We start from the raw sequence: 16235 nt of genomic DNA, 5'->3' as shown, positions 1-16235 counted from the left end.
AATCATAGCCCATAGTATCCCTGCCAAATTTCTACAATATTCTCATTACTATTATGCTAAAATATCTGTCTTTTTAAAATTATGATTACATTAAATTAAACAAGGCTGACCTGTGTTTTTATTATACACCTGTAAGGACAGTAAACATTTAAGGTAGGACCCTTAAATCACCATTACCACTTCATCAAACTATAGGAAATACAATGTTACTTAAATCTTACCAAAGCTGTCATGCTCTTTCTGGTATTACCTACTCAATCACTGCTAGTTCAGTGATCTTGTATGTTAAAACGAATGTAACTCCAATACAGTCAGTCTCATTGCTCAATTCAGTAAGGAATGCAACAATCAAATTGTTTGTAATATCACAATCCATCACTACGTGTGCAAATTTGATGACACAGTCACTTAACTGGGGTCTTAATAAAATCAAACACAAGAAACAGCCTAAACAGAGGTATATAATAAGGATCTCACGGAGAAAAAAACCCAAACAAACAAGCCAAAAACAGTTGTATCCATGAACTAAATGTCTTGTATAAAAGCAGTGGGGACATGTTCTTTTCACTGGTCAAATCTCCAAGGACAATATTTGGCCAAAGAATTAGAATCATCAAAAAGATTAAGACCCCAGCACAGAAAAGCAAGTAAATACAAACTCAGTTACAAGCACATGATTAAGCCTACTGAAGACATGTGAATTACATACATGTTAAACTTAGGGTTATGATCAAGTGAGGGATAAACTTGAACCTGTTTTCTGAAATTATTGATATTGAAGACTGATTGTAAGATCAACAAAAAGAATTTTGGTTTGTCTTACCTTGCCTGGTACCTGGCTTATTTTAAAAGTGTCTATGTTTCAGTTTTCATTACGATAAAAATCCAAGTCCAATGCAAGTCTTTCTACTCAGAGGGCAAAAACATGACTCAAGCCTACAGCACACCTTCTGCACAAGACTTATCTGCACTGAAGGAACATCAAGCCCAAGAGTGATTTAAAAGCAGTCAAAGAAGAAACAGGCTCATGATAAATAAAAGTTAGTAACTAGTCTTTTCCCACCCATGCACACATATACGAGTATCAAAAACACACGATATAGCTGTTAACAGGCATCCGCCAACACTCTGTCCTTGTCGCTGATGGAAGTTGAAATATATCTGTCTTGCCATTCAGCTATTGTCTAAATTTAGAGATGAACAAATTTGGTTAAATTTGGATCAGATCACTTTCTGACTCACATTATCCTGCAAGTTAACAATCCTTCACACGTCACACAAAAAAGGCCACAGAATGTAACACATTATTTCTTACCTTTATGAGGCACTGCACACAGTCAAAGCAAGGAATACGAAAATATATTGTCAAACAACAGGAAACCCATACAAATAATTCTGATATAAACAGCAGAGCAGTGCTTATGTATTGAAATATGCATTGAGCAAGCCAAATCTTTAACTAGTGGAAATTCACGTAATTCCATCATTTTGAGCACAAGTCCCTAGATTCCTAGGCAGTGAGTGCCTGTCCTTCCGTGTAGGAATATCTCCATAGACAGATTTTTTTTTCCTTTTCTCCCTCACATACACAAACACTTTTAATTGCTTATTGTGTAGCAATTTAACTTCAATTTTTATAAAATGGCTGTGATGTGAAGAAAAGAAAACAACAAAACCCTAACACCAACATCAATAAGTGCTAATAAATATTAATATAACATAAGTACCACTTTTATTGCAATGTGAAACCAGTTTATTATCCACAGATGAAATCAAATTGCTGCCTTTATTACTGTCAGGAATGACTTCTAAGATATTTCTATTTACTACTTGAGTATTCATCAGCACTCTGTATTTACAGCATCTAGTCTCTCTCTCTCCCTCCCTCTCCCTCCCCTCACCCCATTAATATATGAAATAATTTAAAAGCAATGTTTTCTGATACAGTTTTCCAATTAATTTAAATATAGGCACAAATGCACATTATGAGATTAGTAGCAGACCAATTGCCAAATCCTGATACAGTAAAACACCAACAGGAAATATTATCATGCATGTATTTGCAATATGAACATAGCAAGAAGATGAATACAGAGTTTGCAGTCTGGTATCAAACACTCAAATTCTTGCAAATTATTCAACTACCCCACAAACTCTGTGGATAATGAAAAAACCCCACCTTTTGACGATAAATAGAACTAAGACATTTAGCAATATTCCAAAGCCTTTCACTTCCTAAAGTGGTGCCTTTTATTGAAGTAACAGTACATGTAGAATAAGTGATGTTTTTATGCATCCTGTAATTTAGAAAACTTAAGTGATAATTTTGCCAGCCCCAAAGTTGATCATCTTTCATTATTACAAACTGCACTTCAAGTTTGAATCACACAGCCCTCAAATTTTCTGTCCAACCCCTCTTATTCTTGCTTTCCCATTTCAAACAGAACTAACTTGAAAATTCCGACATTTTCAAGAATGCTTGCCGGGTAATTTTCATGAGGCACAGACAGCCTCCAATTACAGTGAAATAGCTACAGTGTATTACCTTTTGTAGAGCATTCTTTGGTTTTCTGAAGTGAATCAAAGCTCTCCACGGGAGCTACTCTGATCAGCGTTAGAACAATAATGTGCTATAAATGCTCAGTATTAGAACAAGGAACTTTGTTTACATGGATGATATATAAGCATGTATAAAAATATCACAGAAACTTCCATAAGGGGACTGCCTATATATTCCTACATTGTAAGACTTTCCTTGTCAGGAAGTTAAAACAGCTCCCAAGAAAAGGCATGAAATCTAAGCAAATGCATTTCCCTCCCTTAACCTGGTCTCCTTTGTTTGGTTCTCTATACACAGGCCAATTAATTGCTTCTGGCTATAAGACCTAGATACACAGACAGGGTGAGAGCCCCATCATTCTTCTGCACTATCAGGAAACATCAACAAAATGCAAGTAGTTTTAGTTAATCTCCTTCCACTCGCATTCCTTGGTAGAGACTCTTCCTTGACACTTGCAGGAGGAAAACCCATTCCACAAACACCGAATTAGCACATCCATACCTACACATCCCACTTCACATGAACCAGCAGAGGGGATGTTTAGTGACACAAAGGTTTCAGAGGACAGAACTATAGCAGAGTCTCGAAAATTGGAACTTGCTTTTGTTTCCCGGTTGTTTAAATTCTTGCAGCGTGGTGCTTGTTTGCCAGTCCCCACAGAAACAAATTTGGAAAGGTTGCTCCTAGATTCTTACAACAAAGCATCAGACAGTCAGTGTGAGTCCACTTTTGCTTATCCTCTCCTGCTGAATACTCCACTGCCTTCACTGGAAATTTTTGGCTATGTAAGGAGTAACGTGTTTGGCCTAATCAGGTTTTATTCAGTTCCTGTGAGTCTTTATTCAGTCTTTGATACCAGTGGGTGTCTGACCCTATTGTAGCCTAAATGAAAATGCAGATTGAGAAAAGCAGAAATCTACACACTTTAGATGTATTGACCATATATGTATGCCTGGGATATTTAAAAGGAAGCCATTTATAATCAGGAAGCATAAGTGCTTATTCTGAAACTGACATTTAAATATCCCATCAACAGCAACCAGCATTGCAAAACGGCTTAATTAACCTGAAAGGATGTAATTTTATGCTATTTAGCAAGAAATACAAATTTTAAAGTGCTTTTACGCAGTACATATCAGAGCAGTAAAGCCAAATCCTGCTCTTAACTAACCATATTTAAATACGGAGTAAATTTATGTACCTCCCTTAATAAACCTGCAACTAAGGTGGTGTAAATACAAGCAGAATCTGTCACACATACTCTATAATCCATTTCCTAAAATTACCATGCTCTTTACAACATTCTAATGGTGGAGTTAAAAGTTAGTAAAGCCCCAATGACAGAATGGATCACTGGATGGTGGTGGGACTGTGAATCCTTGGGGTTCCTCCACTCCTTGTCTTTTTATTTATTATTATTTTTAATTTAATTTGGCTGAGCCACCTCTCCTCTTCTACATTTACAAATATCTCCGGAAGATAACTTGCCTTAAAGCCATCACAGGAGACTGAATATGTGATACTGAATCCTTTGAGGTCCACAACTAAAATAATCCAATGTCTTTGTCCTACTCATACTCACAGTGTGACTGACATTCTTCTGAAAGCCTGAGAGCTGTGGTCCACTGGATGAAATGCAGGACTGTGATGGATGAATCTGGGATCTCTCCTGCTGTGTGACCCCAGAATCATAGAATGGTTTGGGTTGGAAGGGACTTTAAAGATCATCTAGTTCCAACCCCCCTGCCATGGCCAGGGACACCTTCCACTAGACCAGGTTGCTCAAAGCCCCATCCAGCCTGGCCTTCATGTCTCTGCACCCTGATGCCCCCACAAATTTTGCCTTGCCTGCTTGCATTGTATGTTCTTTAGCAAAGGCTCCCTCCAACAGGTATGCCTTCAGTGTCTGCCCTGGAGACCAAAAGGAAGGCTAATCGCATAGTTAATATGCTAATAAGACTCTGCTTCAGTTCTCTGCTCTGTAAGGGCATCTGTGTGTCCCCAGGCAAGACACTTGGGCCCAGGTACCACAAGCAGAATTTCCAATGGGATTTAGGACAGGGAATACTTCAGAGAATCTCAGTCTCTACCTCTGCCTGTTGTAATCGCTGCAAAGTTCTTGATGCAAAATTCCCTGTCTATGCCACAGTTCTTCACAGCCGCCCAAGCAGGATGCCAGACAAGGATTTTGGTCCTTAGGAGCTCTGTAGAGGTTCTTCTAACATTGTCTGGTAGGACCATACTTAAGAATTCTTCTGTCTACAATAACTCTGGTTTATGAACCCATGGGCATGATGGCATAGGCAGCACCACAACCATCTCATCCTTGGGCCTGCCTGTTCAAAAATCTTCCTGCCATAGGCTTTCTGTGCAGTTCTGTCCTGTATTGTTATTTCTAATAGACCAGTTACCACAGCAGGTTGCCCACACAAACTGACAGAAGCAGATAGCTCAGAGTAATAATTTGACCCCAGCAGGAGACCCAGCTCCTCTTTCACATTTGAGGAGATTGTAAAAAAACAGCACAATTTGGGGAAAGTTAGTAGGAACTGTCACCCACACAAAGCAGTCATTGCTCTGTTCCTCCAGAAGAGACATCCAGAAACCACCACAGTGACAGATAAAATGAAGCTCAGGTAAGCCCTCAACAAAACTCTTCAACATCTTGAAATTCATGAGGTACTGCTGATCAACCCATACCTGCAGAAAGATATAACTGGCGTGACAGTTAAGTCCAGAAGCCATGGACTCCAGAAACGCAATGGGGTTTTTTGTACATTACAGAGAGCCTGATACCCTTCTGATGCCAACAAGACTACTGGTCCTCTTATAGGTCGCCAAAATGATCACAGTAGTCATAATCCATAATGCAATGGCTTTGTTTTTCCCCTCCCCTAGACCCATGCGGAGCCTCTGGATCTTTCTTTTGTCCTTCCCTGTGCTCACTAGTTATCATTTGTGCCAGCATCTTGGCACACTGAGATCCATAGGATGCTGAAGATCAAGCTGCAGATCAAGATGTATGAGGCAGATGGGTAAAGAGTTACGGCAAGAGCTAAAAGGGGCTGTAGCATGCTCCAAGGACTTGTGGGATGGTTCTTTTCCCAAGGATGCTGTTTGCAGCATGGACATGTCTGAGGCATTCTCAAAATGACCAAAGAGGCATTCTCAAAATGACCCAAAAGGCCAGTAATGTGGCTGACAATACAGAGATCCTGCCTAAGGCAACCCTTGGGACCTTCCTGTGAAGAAGCATAAATGGATCCTTTATTTCTCCATTTTCCAACAGCAAAATGTGGAATAATACCACCTTAGTCACAATAACATAATATTGTGAGGATAAATTAACTATTGCCATGTACGCAGACATTGTGGTAACATGGATCATAGAAAAAAGCTATATATAGCCACATAACCAATACAATAAATATATCTATAAATAAAACCTCTAAGTACTACTGCAATACAAATAATAAATAAAAGCTGAAAAGACTTAGTCAGACATGCAGGTGGATTTCCAGTTACGGAGGAATCACTTTTGCAGAGAGCAGAGTGGAGCACATTAAGTGGGATGGAGAAAAGAAAGGTAATAAATTATCCTGAAAAATGGCCATCACAGGCAAAGGTATGTTCTTAAACTTCTGAAATGCAGTTTTTTTCTAGTAAATTGAATATACGGATAGCTAAGAAGTATATATGAGCATCCTCATACACATATAAAAGCTGCTTTTTCCTGAAAAAAAAAAATGGATATGCATGTAGCCTGCTCAATCTAAACACAGATACAAGTAGTTCTTTGAGTTGTGGAGTTAATGAAGCATCTGTGGAGAACGGTTTACTATCTCGCCCAGAATTTATAGCACTATAAATCCTTATACTGTATTTTACTTTGAAATAACCTCCCTGTAAAGACAAGCCCCAAGAAGGCGCAACAGCACACGTGCCTGGGAAGCTTGCCAAACTTTTCTCCAGCTGACCAGGGAATACACGTGTGGGGAGGAAAGCAGGGAGAGGAGCAGGAGGCACATTTTACACTGTTGCTTGTGGAGTCCTGACAGACAGGGAATCAGTGCCCCGCTAAGATGTTTTCTAAGGGCTGCATAGAGCAATAGGGGACAGGGCATCGCACCAGGATCACAGACAAGAGACAGCTCTTTTATTATGGCGGTATCCAAATGTTCCTGCACCTAATACCTGCTTTGCACTTTAGAACCCTCCAGGACTTACGGTAGGTGAGCAGTGCACATACAGCACACGACAGGTATATACAGAGAATGCTGTTTATGTTGACAAAGCGAGAGGCAGTTCTGGCAGCACGCTCGCTCCAGGGTCACGGCTACGTTTGAAGCCAGCAGCACCAGGCTGCACAGAGATGGCTAAGCTAGCTGCAAACAGCCTCTCTGCAACTGGAGAAGCGGAGCTGCCTGAGAGGCAAAGATTACTTTGAGCATCCAGGACACAGACTACCTCTGCAGAGCCACTCTGTGCCACGTTTCTATGGAGCAACTTTGTGTATCTGTACCGTGGTGCTTCACAGCCCAGCACAGACATGCCTTTGCAGTGCTTTTTTCTTTCTCTAGAGCTCCTAAAAAGCAGCCGAGTGGTCTGACAGCTGTATCCCCCCCTCTTCCCTTGTTCTCCCAATAGCGGGCTGATCCAACTCTCAAACGGCCAAGAGGCTTTCTGCTTTCCCCAAACTAGGTTCTGGGATGCCTGCTGGCCCTCCATTTTACTATTTAGAAGAGAATGAGGAGGTAGCAGAGGGGCATTTTCTTTACCCAGTACATTGTTCCAGCACAGCAGATGGGACTTTGTCCTTCAGCAAAGCAACCTCAGATCCTGCTTTCAGTCAGGAAATGGTGGCTTGGATAGGAAATAGCAAATATCATGTAAATACAATTACAGTAAAAATATAATTTGAGAGTTTTGCATTAAAATCTCTTTATACAAAAGAGTACTTTGTAGGTACAGGCGTGCTATAGCCTACAACCATCCAGTAGCTCTAGGGCATTCTCCATACAGAACAGCAACAGCTATTCTCTGAAGGCAAAGCACTCCTAGCACATATACAGCATATGCCAGCAAAATTCAGCTTATGCCAGCAAAATCCTGCTTTTGCCAACATAACTTGCTCCAGATCACCCAAATGAAGCTCTAAGCTTCATTTCTCTAAGCGGGAGAAAGAGCTATACTCATGACATCCCTGCATGTATGCTTTCATCAGTGTAGCTCCATCAGTCATGTACTTCATACACTGGATTGACACTGAAAGGCTGCCAAGGAACAGTGTAGACCTACCGCTAGTTTCTGGAGCTCACAACTTCCAGTGCTTATGGATTTCAATCTTTGTTAATATCGCAACATTTCCTGCTTCTTATAACACATGTGATAAATACCTAAACAGTCCTCTAGTATCTGTTATGTGTGTTAGTTATTTAGACACTTTTTTCAATGCAGATATGGCTTCCATTACAGTCAACAACGTTGCAGAATCACTTTAAAAATCTGCTGGGTAAACAACAGTCTAAAACCAAAGTGCTGACACGCAGTGCCCAAATGAAAACTCTGTAACAAACTTACATTTAATCCTATCTCTATTTGAAAGTTCTGTATTTAGATTATAGTGTTTGATGCCCTATTTTTTCTGCTGAGTTTCATTTAGCATTTCATTCTTCCTGCTAGATACCACTTGAGATGACCGTATACACATCCTGATCCCCTTAAATGCTTTCAAGCAGAAACCACTGTTCAGAAACTCATAACATTACATTTCATGCTCTTGCCCTTTCCCTCACTTTGCAGATGCAGAGGAATAGGCTGTAATCTCATTTACTACTATCAGCTTGTCACTTTAACCCAGTTTGCAGAAAGCTGTCATTATCCTCCATCTCACAAACTTCATACATTTCAGCAGAAAAAAAAATACTTTTCTGAGCCATAACACTGCCACAAAAAAAGAAGAGAAAGTAAATGCTTATTAATAAATGTCAACAATGGAATTTCCCTCTGACACCACAGTGCTAGTAGCTAAGGTGTTACTGCTGTTGATTTGTAATCACCACTCCGGGAACAATCAAGAACACTGAGCATGAAGCAAGAATACTTTGGGGTTTTTTCATTGGAGCAGAAAAAGAAACTTTGCAAAACAATTTTAATTTGGGTAGAGGAGTGATAATTAACATACAATCCAGGACTAAGCTTCCCAAAAGCTTAGGACCGAAGGTCAGCTTGCGGCTTTTTACATTTATAATTCAATATTCCTAATTTGTTTTATCCATAACTTCTGACTATTCTCAAAAGATGAAACCACTACAATCCTCTGCTTCAGAAGCTTGCCATTGCTTGGCTTCCTCTTCCATACCTTGCTAACATAACGAGAGATATAAAATCATAAAACTACAGTTTTTGTTGAAAACTTGCAATGAAGACATTTCGAAAGAAAAACAATGGATGTATTCCTCTAGCAAAACCAAGGCAAACCCCAAATGCTGGACAACATTTCCATGCTACTCCAATAACAGCAAGCTTCTGCTTGTAACACCAGGACAAATACTGTTTGAGGGAACATAGAACAGAAACATGTGCACGAGTGTCACTGCTTTGCTCCAGCAGGTTGCAATACACCGCTGACTGCAGCACGTCTGGGGACATGGAAGGTGGAAGTGGGGCCCGTTTGTTCTTCTCAAAAGATAAATGGGAAGCACCACAGATATTTCACCGGCAAACCAGCTTACTTGGTTAGAAAGTCTTTTTCCTTTAACAACATTTGCAAAAGTTAGGAGTTTGCAGTGAATCGTTCTAACCGGCACTGCCCTCCAGCACCTTGGGACTGTTATTTCACTATTCAGGCTAAATAAAACAAATGCTATTTCAAGCTTCTTCCTTCACTGTTTTGATTCTTTTCTTCCTATGGCTCCTGACAATGACAGTAAAAGATAGTCCTTCACAAAATGATAGACCATTGAAATATTGAAACTTTAATCTTTCATATTAGTACCATTTATATAGTTATTGTCCATGATTCTAAGAAATACCTACTGAGATAGCGTCAAGTATCTTTTTGAGAAAGCATAAACACCACCTTCAATAAAGGAAATTACCCAGCACAAATACAGAATAGTGATTCGAAACTGAATCCCCACACAGCTACTGTAGTGTAACAGCTAAAGACAATGCCACGTCTCCAGAAAAAGTGACAGGACTATGCGGCTCCCGCAGTGATTGGATGTGGTTTCCGTTTGCTCACGGATGTGATGGTCACTCCCTGGCCGTTTTTTAGGAAGGGGCTTCCCGGGTACGGCAAAGCCTCATGCATTCCAACATAACCTTGATTTACAAACATCTTCAGGTGCAGTTTGCCTGTTGCCCTTATCCATACTGTGTTGCTCTTTCCCGATTGTTAGAGATTCGTATCCTGAGCTTGTGAAGGGCTACTTTTGTGAAGTACAAAAAATTCCAGACTACTACAGCCTCTATGTGCAGAAAGTAGAAAAGAAATCCACATGTCCAACGTTAGCAGTAATAGCTTATACCCTCTTCTCCAGAGTTTTAGGAAGGCTTTGTCACTTTCTTCACACTTTTACCTTCATTAGCACCATTTCCCTCCCTTGACAGACACCATGACCGGAGTAAGAACTTCTCTGTTGTGGCTGTTAAGGGGCTGTACAAAACGGTGTGTCCTGCAGACAGCCCCCCCTCCTCTTTTGCCCTCCTTTCACCGATTCAACCCATTTATTTCACGTTTAGATCACTGTGGACATAAGCGTTAAATGTGTACATATATATAGGGGGGGGGTGGTGGTGGTGTGGGGGTGTGTGTGCGCGTGCGTGTGTGTGTGCCTGTGTGTGTGTGTGTGCGTGTGTGTGTACCCCCCGCCCCGGAGGCAGCAGCCTGCCAGCTCCCACACAGTTCGTGCCTTTGCCCCCTCTGCCTCGCTGCGGGACGGGAGCGCAGGACCACGGCACGGACCTCGCCCCGCACAGCCGAGCTCGCAGCCGGGCCGCCCGCGCCCCTCTGCGTCCCCCTCGCTGGTTTAAAGAACCGGGCAGCCGGGGGCATGCGGGGGCAGCCGAGCCTCCCCGGCTGGGCGCAGCTCCCCCCCCCCCGCTGCCAGAGGCGAGGGACCCGCCCGCCCCCCGACCCCTGCGGACACCCGCGGCCCCGTGCCTCAGCCCCGCGCCCCGCTCCCTGCCGGCACGGCGCGGACAGGGCCCGGCAGCCCCGCACCCCCGGGGCGGCACCGCTCGCACTCGCTGCGGGGCGGGGGGTCCCCACGGCGCCAGGGGGAGAAGCCCGCCCCCCGGCAGGGCAGCGCGGCCAGCCCCGCACCCCGCGGGCGCTCGGGGGGACCGGCACCCCCGTGGCGCTCGCACCGGCCGGCACCCCCTCGCCCCTCCCCGCCCCGCCGGGGCGCCGGCCCCGCCCCCGCCCGCCCCCCGCGGCGGCGGAGCCCGCAGCGCGCCGCCCCTCGCCCGCGCGGCCGCCGGTACCTGGGCGTTGGAGCCGAGCTCGGGCGGGCGGCGGGCGCCCGGCGCCTTGGTCTGCAGGTTGATGGGGGCGCTCTGGGGGGGCTCCACGCCCGCCGCGCTGCAGCCCAGCCCGCCGTTGAGGTGCGCCGTCACCATCGCGATGGGAGCCTTGGCCGGCAGGACGGAGATGGCCAGGCTCTGCCCGGGGCTGCCGCTGGGGCTCCCGCCGCCGCCGCCGCCGCCGGGTGCCTTCAGGAGCGCCGGGACGCCGCCGGGCTTGGCGCTGCCGCTGGCGCCGCCGCCCACCAGCACCGCGGGGCAGCTCCGCACCGCCAGCTTCTGCCGGGGAGAGAAGGGGAGAGAAGCGGCACCGTCACCCGCCGGGCTGCAGCCGGACCCCCGACCCCGCGCGGCCCCCGGCCGAGCTCCGGCGCTGCAGCTCCTGCCGGGCTCGGCCCTTGACAACACGGATCTGGGCTTGTTGCCTGTATTTTGTTATGTTTTCTTTTTACGGGTTTGTTCTTGGAAGGGCAGGCGGGCGGGCAGGGGGAGGGCTGGGCTTCCCCTTCTCGCCCGGGAACTCGAGGTTTGACTCGGGGTTTTCCAAGAATTTTTTTTTTATTATTATTATTTTTTTCTTACCCCTTTGGTATCTATCTGTTCATGCCCGGAACTAATGCTCCTGATATAGGTCTAGGTAACGCTGCGGCTGTAATTAATAATAAAAGGCTTCAAGAATGTTACTTTCAGCTTCCTCTTTGAAAACCCATTACACGTGCTCGCCTCACCCCAGCGCTTGGCTGCTGCCACTTCACCCCTGCTTGGGACTCGGGGTTTGTTTTCCCTTTAACTTCCCACCACCACCACCCCCCCAACTTCCACTATTTTCCCAGTGGTTTGTTTGGGGTTTTTGTTTGTTTGTTTGTTTGTTTTTAATCTAACTTTTCTCTGTAGCACCCATTTTCACTAGCAGTTCTCTTGTTTTCCTTTAACAGTTGTACTTTTACATTGCTACGGAGTGGCTACTCTGTCATCTGTCATAGCAACACGTTGGTTATGACCTCGTGATAGTTTCTCTTCCAAGACTTGTGTTTGAGATTTCTACAGGCACTGTGAAGTTGCTGTATGGTAAATGCCATTGTCTGCATAAAATGCTCACTTCTGAAAAGAAAAAACCCTGATTTATAAAGTTATTGCATTGTAAATAATCTCCAAAGTTGTCCTTACTAATGCTGTTTAGGCAGGTTAGGAATATGTGGGGGAAAAGTGCTGGTTCAAGCCTCTTTTGATACTTTGAAGTATTAAACATCTCATTTTTACAAGAGTTGACATCAAAGGTACTTAATCCTGCAGAGACTTCTGCACGTGTTTAACTTTATTTGCTGACCGGTCCTATCGGCTTCAATGCAATTACATCTAATGTGTAGCCTTTCAGGAAACTTCACTACCTCTCTAGGTCTGCTGCTCTCCTATTAAAGGCATTCAGAGTAATTCTGTTGTCAGCTTTGCCTGTTTAAAATACTGTGTGTATAGAAAGTCACAGACGTGCTTAGTTCTTTCCAGAATCAAGGCTGAAAAATATTACTGCTGGGCATAAAGTAGAAGCCTTGTAGTACAAAACTAACAGACTTCTAAGAAAATACCTTCCTTCATGCTTTTAAACCCACTATATGCTTTAAGGCTGTAAAGCCTTAATTGTCAAATATGTTTGCTCCAGGAACTGTAGTATTTGTGTTTATGTGAAATAGCAAGCATGCACTTTATCAGAGATACCTGCTTCATATTTTAATATGAAGAAATAACTTATTTTATATCAGCATTATTCTAGTAATTGTGACTTCATATAAATTGTTTTAAGCTTTGTTCATTTTTGCCTTTACCTTTCATTCTCCATTATCCTAACAGTCATCCCAAGGAAGCAGAGGCAGTATTTTCCATAGACTATGCTGTTGCTTGTCATAGATGTTTTGAAGAGGAAAGAACTTTTCTTTCAGTACAGAAATATACCTGTCTGTTAAAGTACTCAAGTCGATGCCAAGAAGCTCAGGTGCATTTTATATAGGTAGCAAAAGTTGCTTATGACTAAATTCTATAAAACTACTATTTCTGTGGGTTTTTGTAGTACAGTTTTCCACTGGTGTTCCTTGCACTCACTCAGTGCCTCAGTGGTATGGTGCTACAGATCTGGAACGACTGCACATAGGAGAGCTGAACGCCACCTCTCCTACTCCACTGAAAACTGCCTTGCACAGCACCTCATTAACCTGTACAGTGATGCAAAGCTCTCGGATTGAGTTAAGCTTTGTGGTTGTATATTTGTTTTGATATATGTCTTGTGAAAAACGCTAAAAGCTCACAGGCTGTCAGAAGATGCTTTATGTGGTTACAGTGCTATAAATCCATTACCTAACTGGAGTTAGTCTAGGACTGATATCCTAGCTCTGCTGCAGACAACCAGAGGTTTGCTGATGACATCAGTAGCACCAGGGTCTCTTTGTTTGTTTTTTTGTATTTTTTTTTGTTTGTTTTTGGGGGTTTTTTTTGTGGGACTCAGGGCATTCACTGTTCCTGATAGGTCTCTGTATTGATGAAGTTGTCTTTTAGTGTTTGTCCTCTGACATGTGAACATTTGGATTACTGAATGAATAACCTCTCACAGAAATGCTCAGTGTTACTGTAATGATTTCATATTTTCACTTAAAAGAAATAAAATTCCTAATATGTAATACTCTAGTGGTACTTTATTTTTCTCTCAAGCAGTTCAGCAACAGAAAACATCTAAGCCAACAAAGCTCTGTGATCCCAAAAGATACACAATTCTCGGTAGCTCGGTGGAAAAAGCAAGTAAATTAAGTAGGAGCAGATGATGACTTTCCTGACAAAATTCAATAACAAGTAATTGGGTTTTGTCTTGTTCCAAAGGAGGAAATCATACCAAGAAGTACAAAAGCAGAGATTCTGTAAACAAACAAACAAAATTCACTACTCAAACTATCATCCACACAGTTTCCGTGGTTCTCCCTCTATGCATTAACAGTGAGTTAGTTCTGTGAGTCTTCACATGTGGTGTGTGTATTTTTCTAACAAAGTGACAAACCTGTCTTTTCATGTGTATGCAACAAAAAAAGCTGAGGAAATAAGGGTTACCACTTGCTTCAGTCTAAGTTGAGATAAATATTAAATGCTTCTAAAATCGAAAGTTCATCTCCTAATGGAAAACTTTCTTTTTTCTTTAGGTTTGGAGGCTTTTCTAAGGAAATACAGGGGAAAAATTGTGTCCCTGTGATAGGCTTGCAAGGACCAATCACCCCATGCCAGTCACCTCCCCAGAGAAGCTGTGCTAAATTTATTTAAAGAACTGCAAATTTTAGAAACTAAATATGGAAGCATATACAAAGGATCAGGTGCTCCAGATCAGCTTCCAAAAGAGAATTACAGAAAAAAAATGGGGAAAAGCAGCTACAGTATCTCTTCTGTGTCTTGTTTATTAATTTTCTGAAAATGTACCTACTAACACTTAAAAAATAGCACAACCACCCCCTTTTATCAGATTACGTTTGTTAGGAGATGAGCTATTATGCAGTTTTTCTTTGTAACAACCATTTTTACTTTTTACCCCATGAAGACATTGATAAAGGAGAGTTGGCAGAAACAAAGATTATGATATTAGAGATTAAAAAAATCCTCTACAAAACTTATATCTGCTGTATTCTATTTCTGCCAGATTAATTAAAAGAATAGTCTTGGTTTTTAAAGGAAAAGAAAATCTGCATTTTGAGGATCAGTCAGCATAATGTATTCTCTGACACTTTTGGAATCGTGAATAATAAGAAACTAAGCAAGCTTTGGACACTGCAGCTGAAAACATGTACTGATATAATGGAAGAGCCAAAAGGGGGGGGGGGGGCAGGAAGAGAAAAAAATATTGGCTTTAAATGCTGGAAAGCAGGTTGCTGCTTCTCATCCACAGCATAACAGTCCTCACAATACACCAATTTTGAAGCAGCGCCTTTTCAATAGCAACACAACTTTCATTTTCACTGCAGGATGCCACAGGCAAACCAGAGTTTGAAATATGTATGCCAGTCACATGCAAACACACTACAATGTGCTGGAAAGCTGCCACTTGTTTATGATTTCTCATCTTGTACATGGCACAGTCTCAACTATTCAAAGCAGAGCTAATATTTTTTCCATATGTATCAAAATAACTCTGGCCTTTCTATTTATTTGTACATGTAAGCCCCCACCCCCTCCTTTCTATCAAATTCTGTGCTGTAAAGGTTTGCAGGTGAGAAGGCGACCATGCAACAGTTGTAGCCTCCCTACTAGCGCTTACTCAAATGCTACTTCTCCCATCACATACCGCTAATCACTCTGTTTAGCAAATAAAGAAATGGCAAGAGCAAAGGGAGAACGGATTCAAAGGTGGCTGTGCTCCTGTGACACACACACGGAGCGATACCGTACACACATACACGTGCGTACAGACTCCTGCCAGGCTCCGCACAGAAGCATCACTTTTAGTGTAAAGTTTTGGTTCCTTCATTTTTACTCTGCTGCAATTTACAACACATCTTCAAATCCTTACCGATCTGATGTCAACTTTACTTCACACATACATCCTCAAATAGGAATATGGCCATATTCTGCAATGGAGGAATACTTGGCTACTAGCTGCTCTTTGCCGCAGCAGTGATTTAAAAGAGATGCATGCCTCTCAACAAACCTTTGCGTTTTCCTAGTAAAATACGAGACCTGTTTAAAAAGGACCTAAAATTCACTGTCCATCACATTTATATTTTAACACCTACATGCTGTAGATAGAGACTTCAGTCCATTAATCTTTCTCGAATGATACTCTCCTGACAAAGCAGTTTCACTGTGAAAAACTGCAATTGTTTACCAAGCAATATCAGTTCTTTTCCTCAGCGGCCCCATGGCTAAGAGAAAACATTTGGCATAACCCTGAGAGTTTATTTAGATTGTAGAAGACTGGAAATCCACTTTCAAACCAAAATCATGGCTTGTCAATTAATAATTTAACATTCGGCACTAATCTACGGCCCTGAATGCAAAACAGCTGAGCAGACTTCTCCAGCAATGAGGGCCATGACCTCTGTTCATTTACTCAATTGTCACAATAAAATTCTCTTGAACAACGGAATATTTAATATTCAAAGGGTGACAACACACAAATGCATTG

At 42.6% G+C, this 16235-nt stretch overlaps 1 protein-coding gene across 1 annotated transcript in view; it reads right to left on the bottom strand.

Annotated features, from left to right (window-relative positions):
- The window catches only part of PHF21B (PHD finger protein 21B), a 67155-nt gene extending 55597 nt beyond the window's left edge, over positions 1-11558 (bottom strand). The window contains exon 1 of the mRNA XM_055712870.1: positions 11051-11558. Within this exon, the coding sequence (XP_055568845.1) occupies positions 11051-11185 (135 nt within the window). The 5' untranslated portion in view covers positions 11186-11558. The remainder of the gene's footprint in view (positions 1-11050) is intronic.
- Between the last annotated feature and the right edge of the window lie 4677 nt (positions 11559-16235).

This window comes from Falco cherrug, chromosome 5 (genome assembly GCF_023634085.1).
Source record: "Falco cherrug isolate bFalChe1 chromosome 5, bFalChe1.pri, whole genome shotgun sequence".
Lineage (NCBI taxonomy): Eukaryota > Metazoa > Chordata > Aves > Falconiformes > Falconidae > Falco > Falco cherrug.
This window is presented reverse-complemented; position numbering and strand designations above follow the sequence as displayed.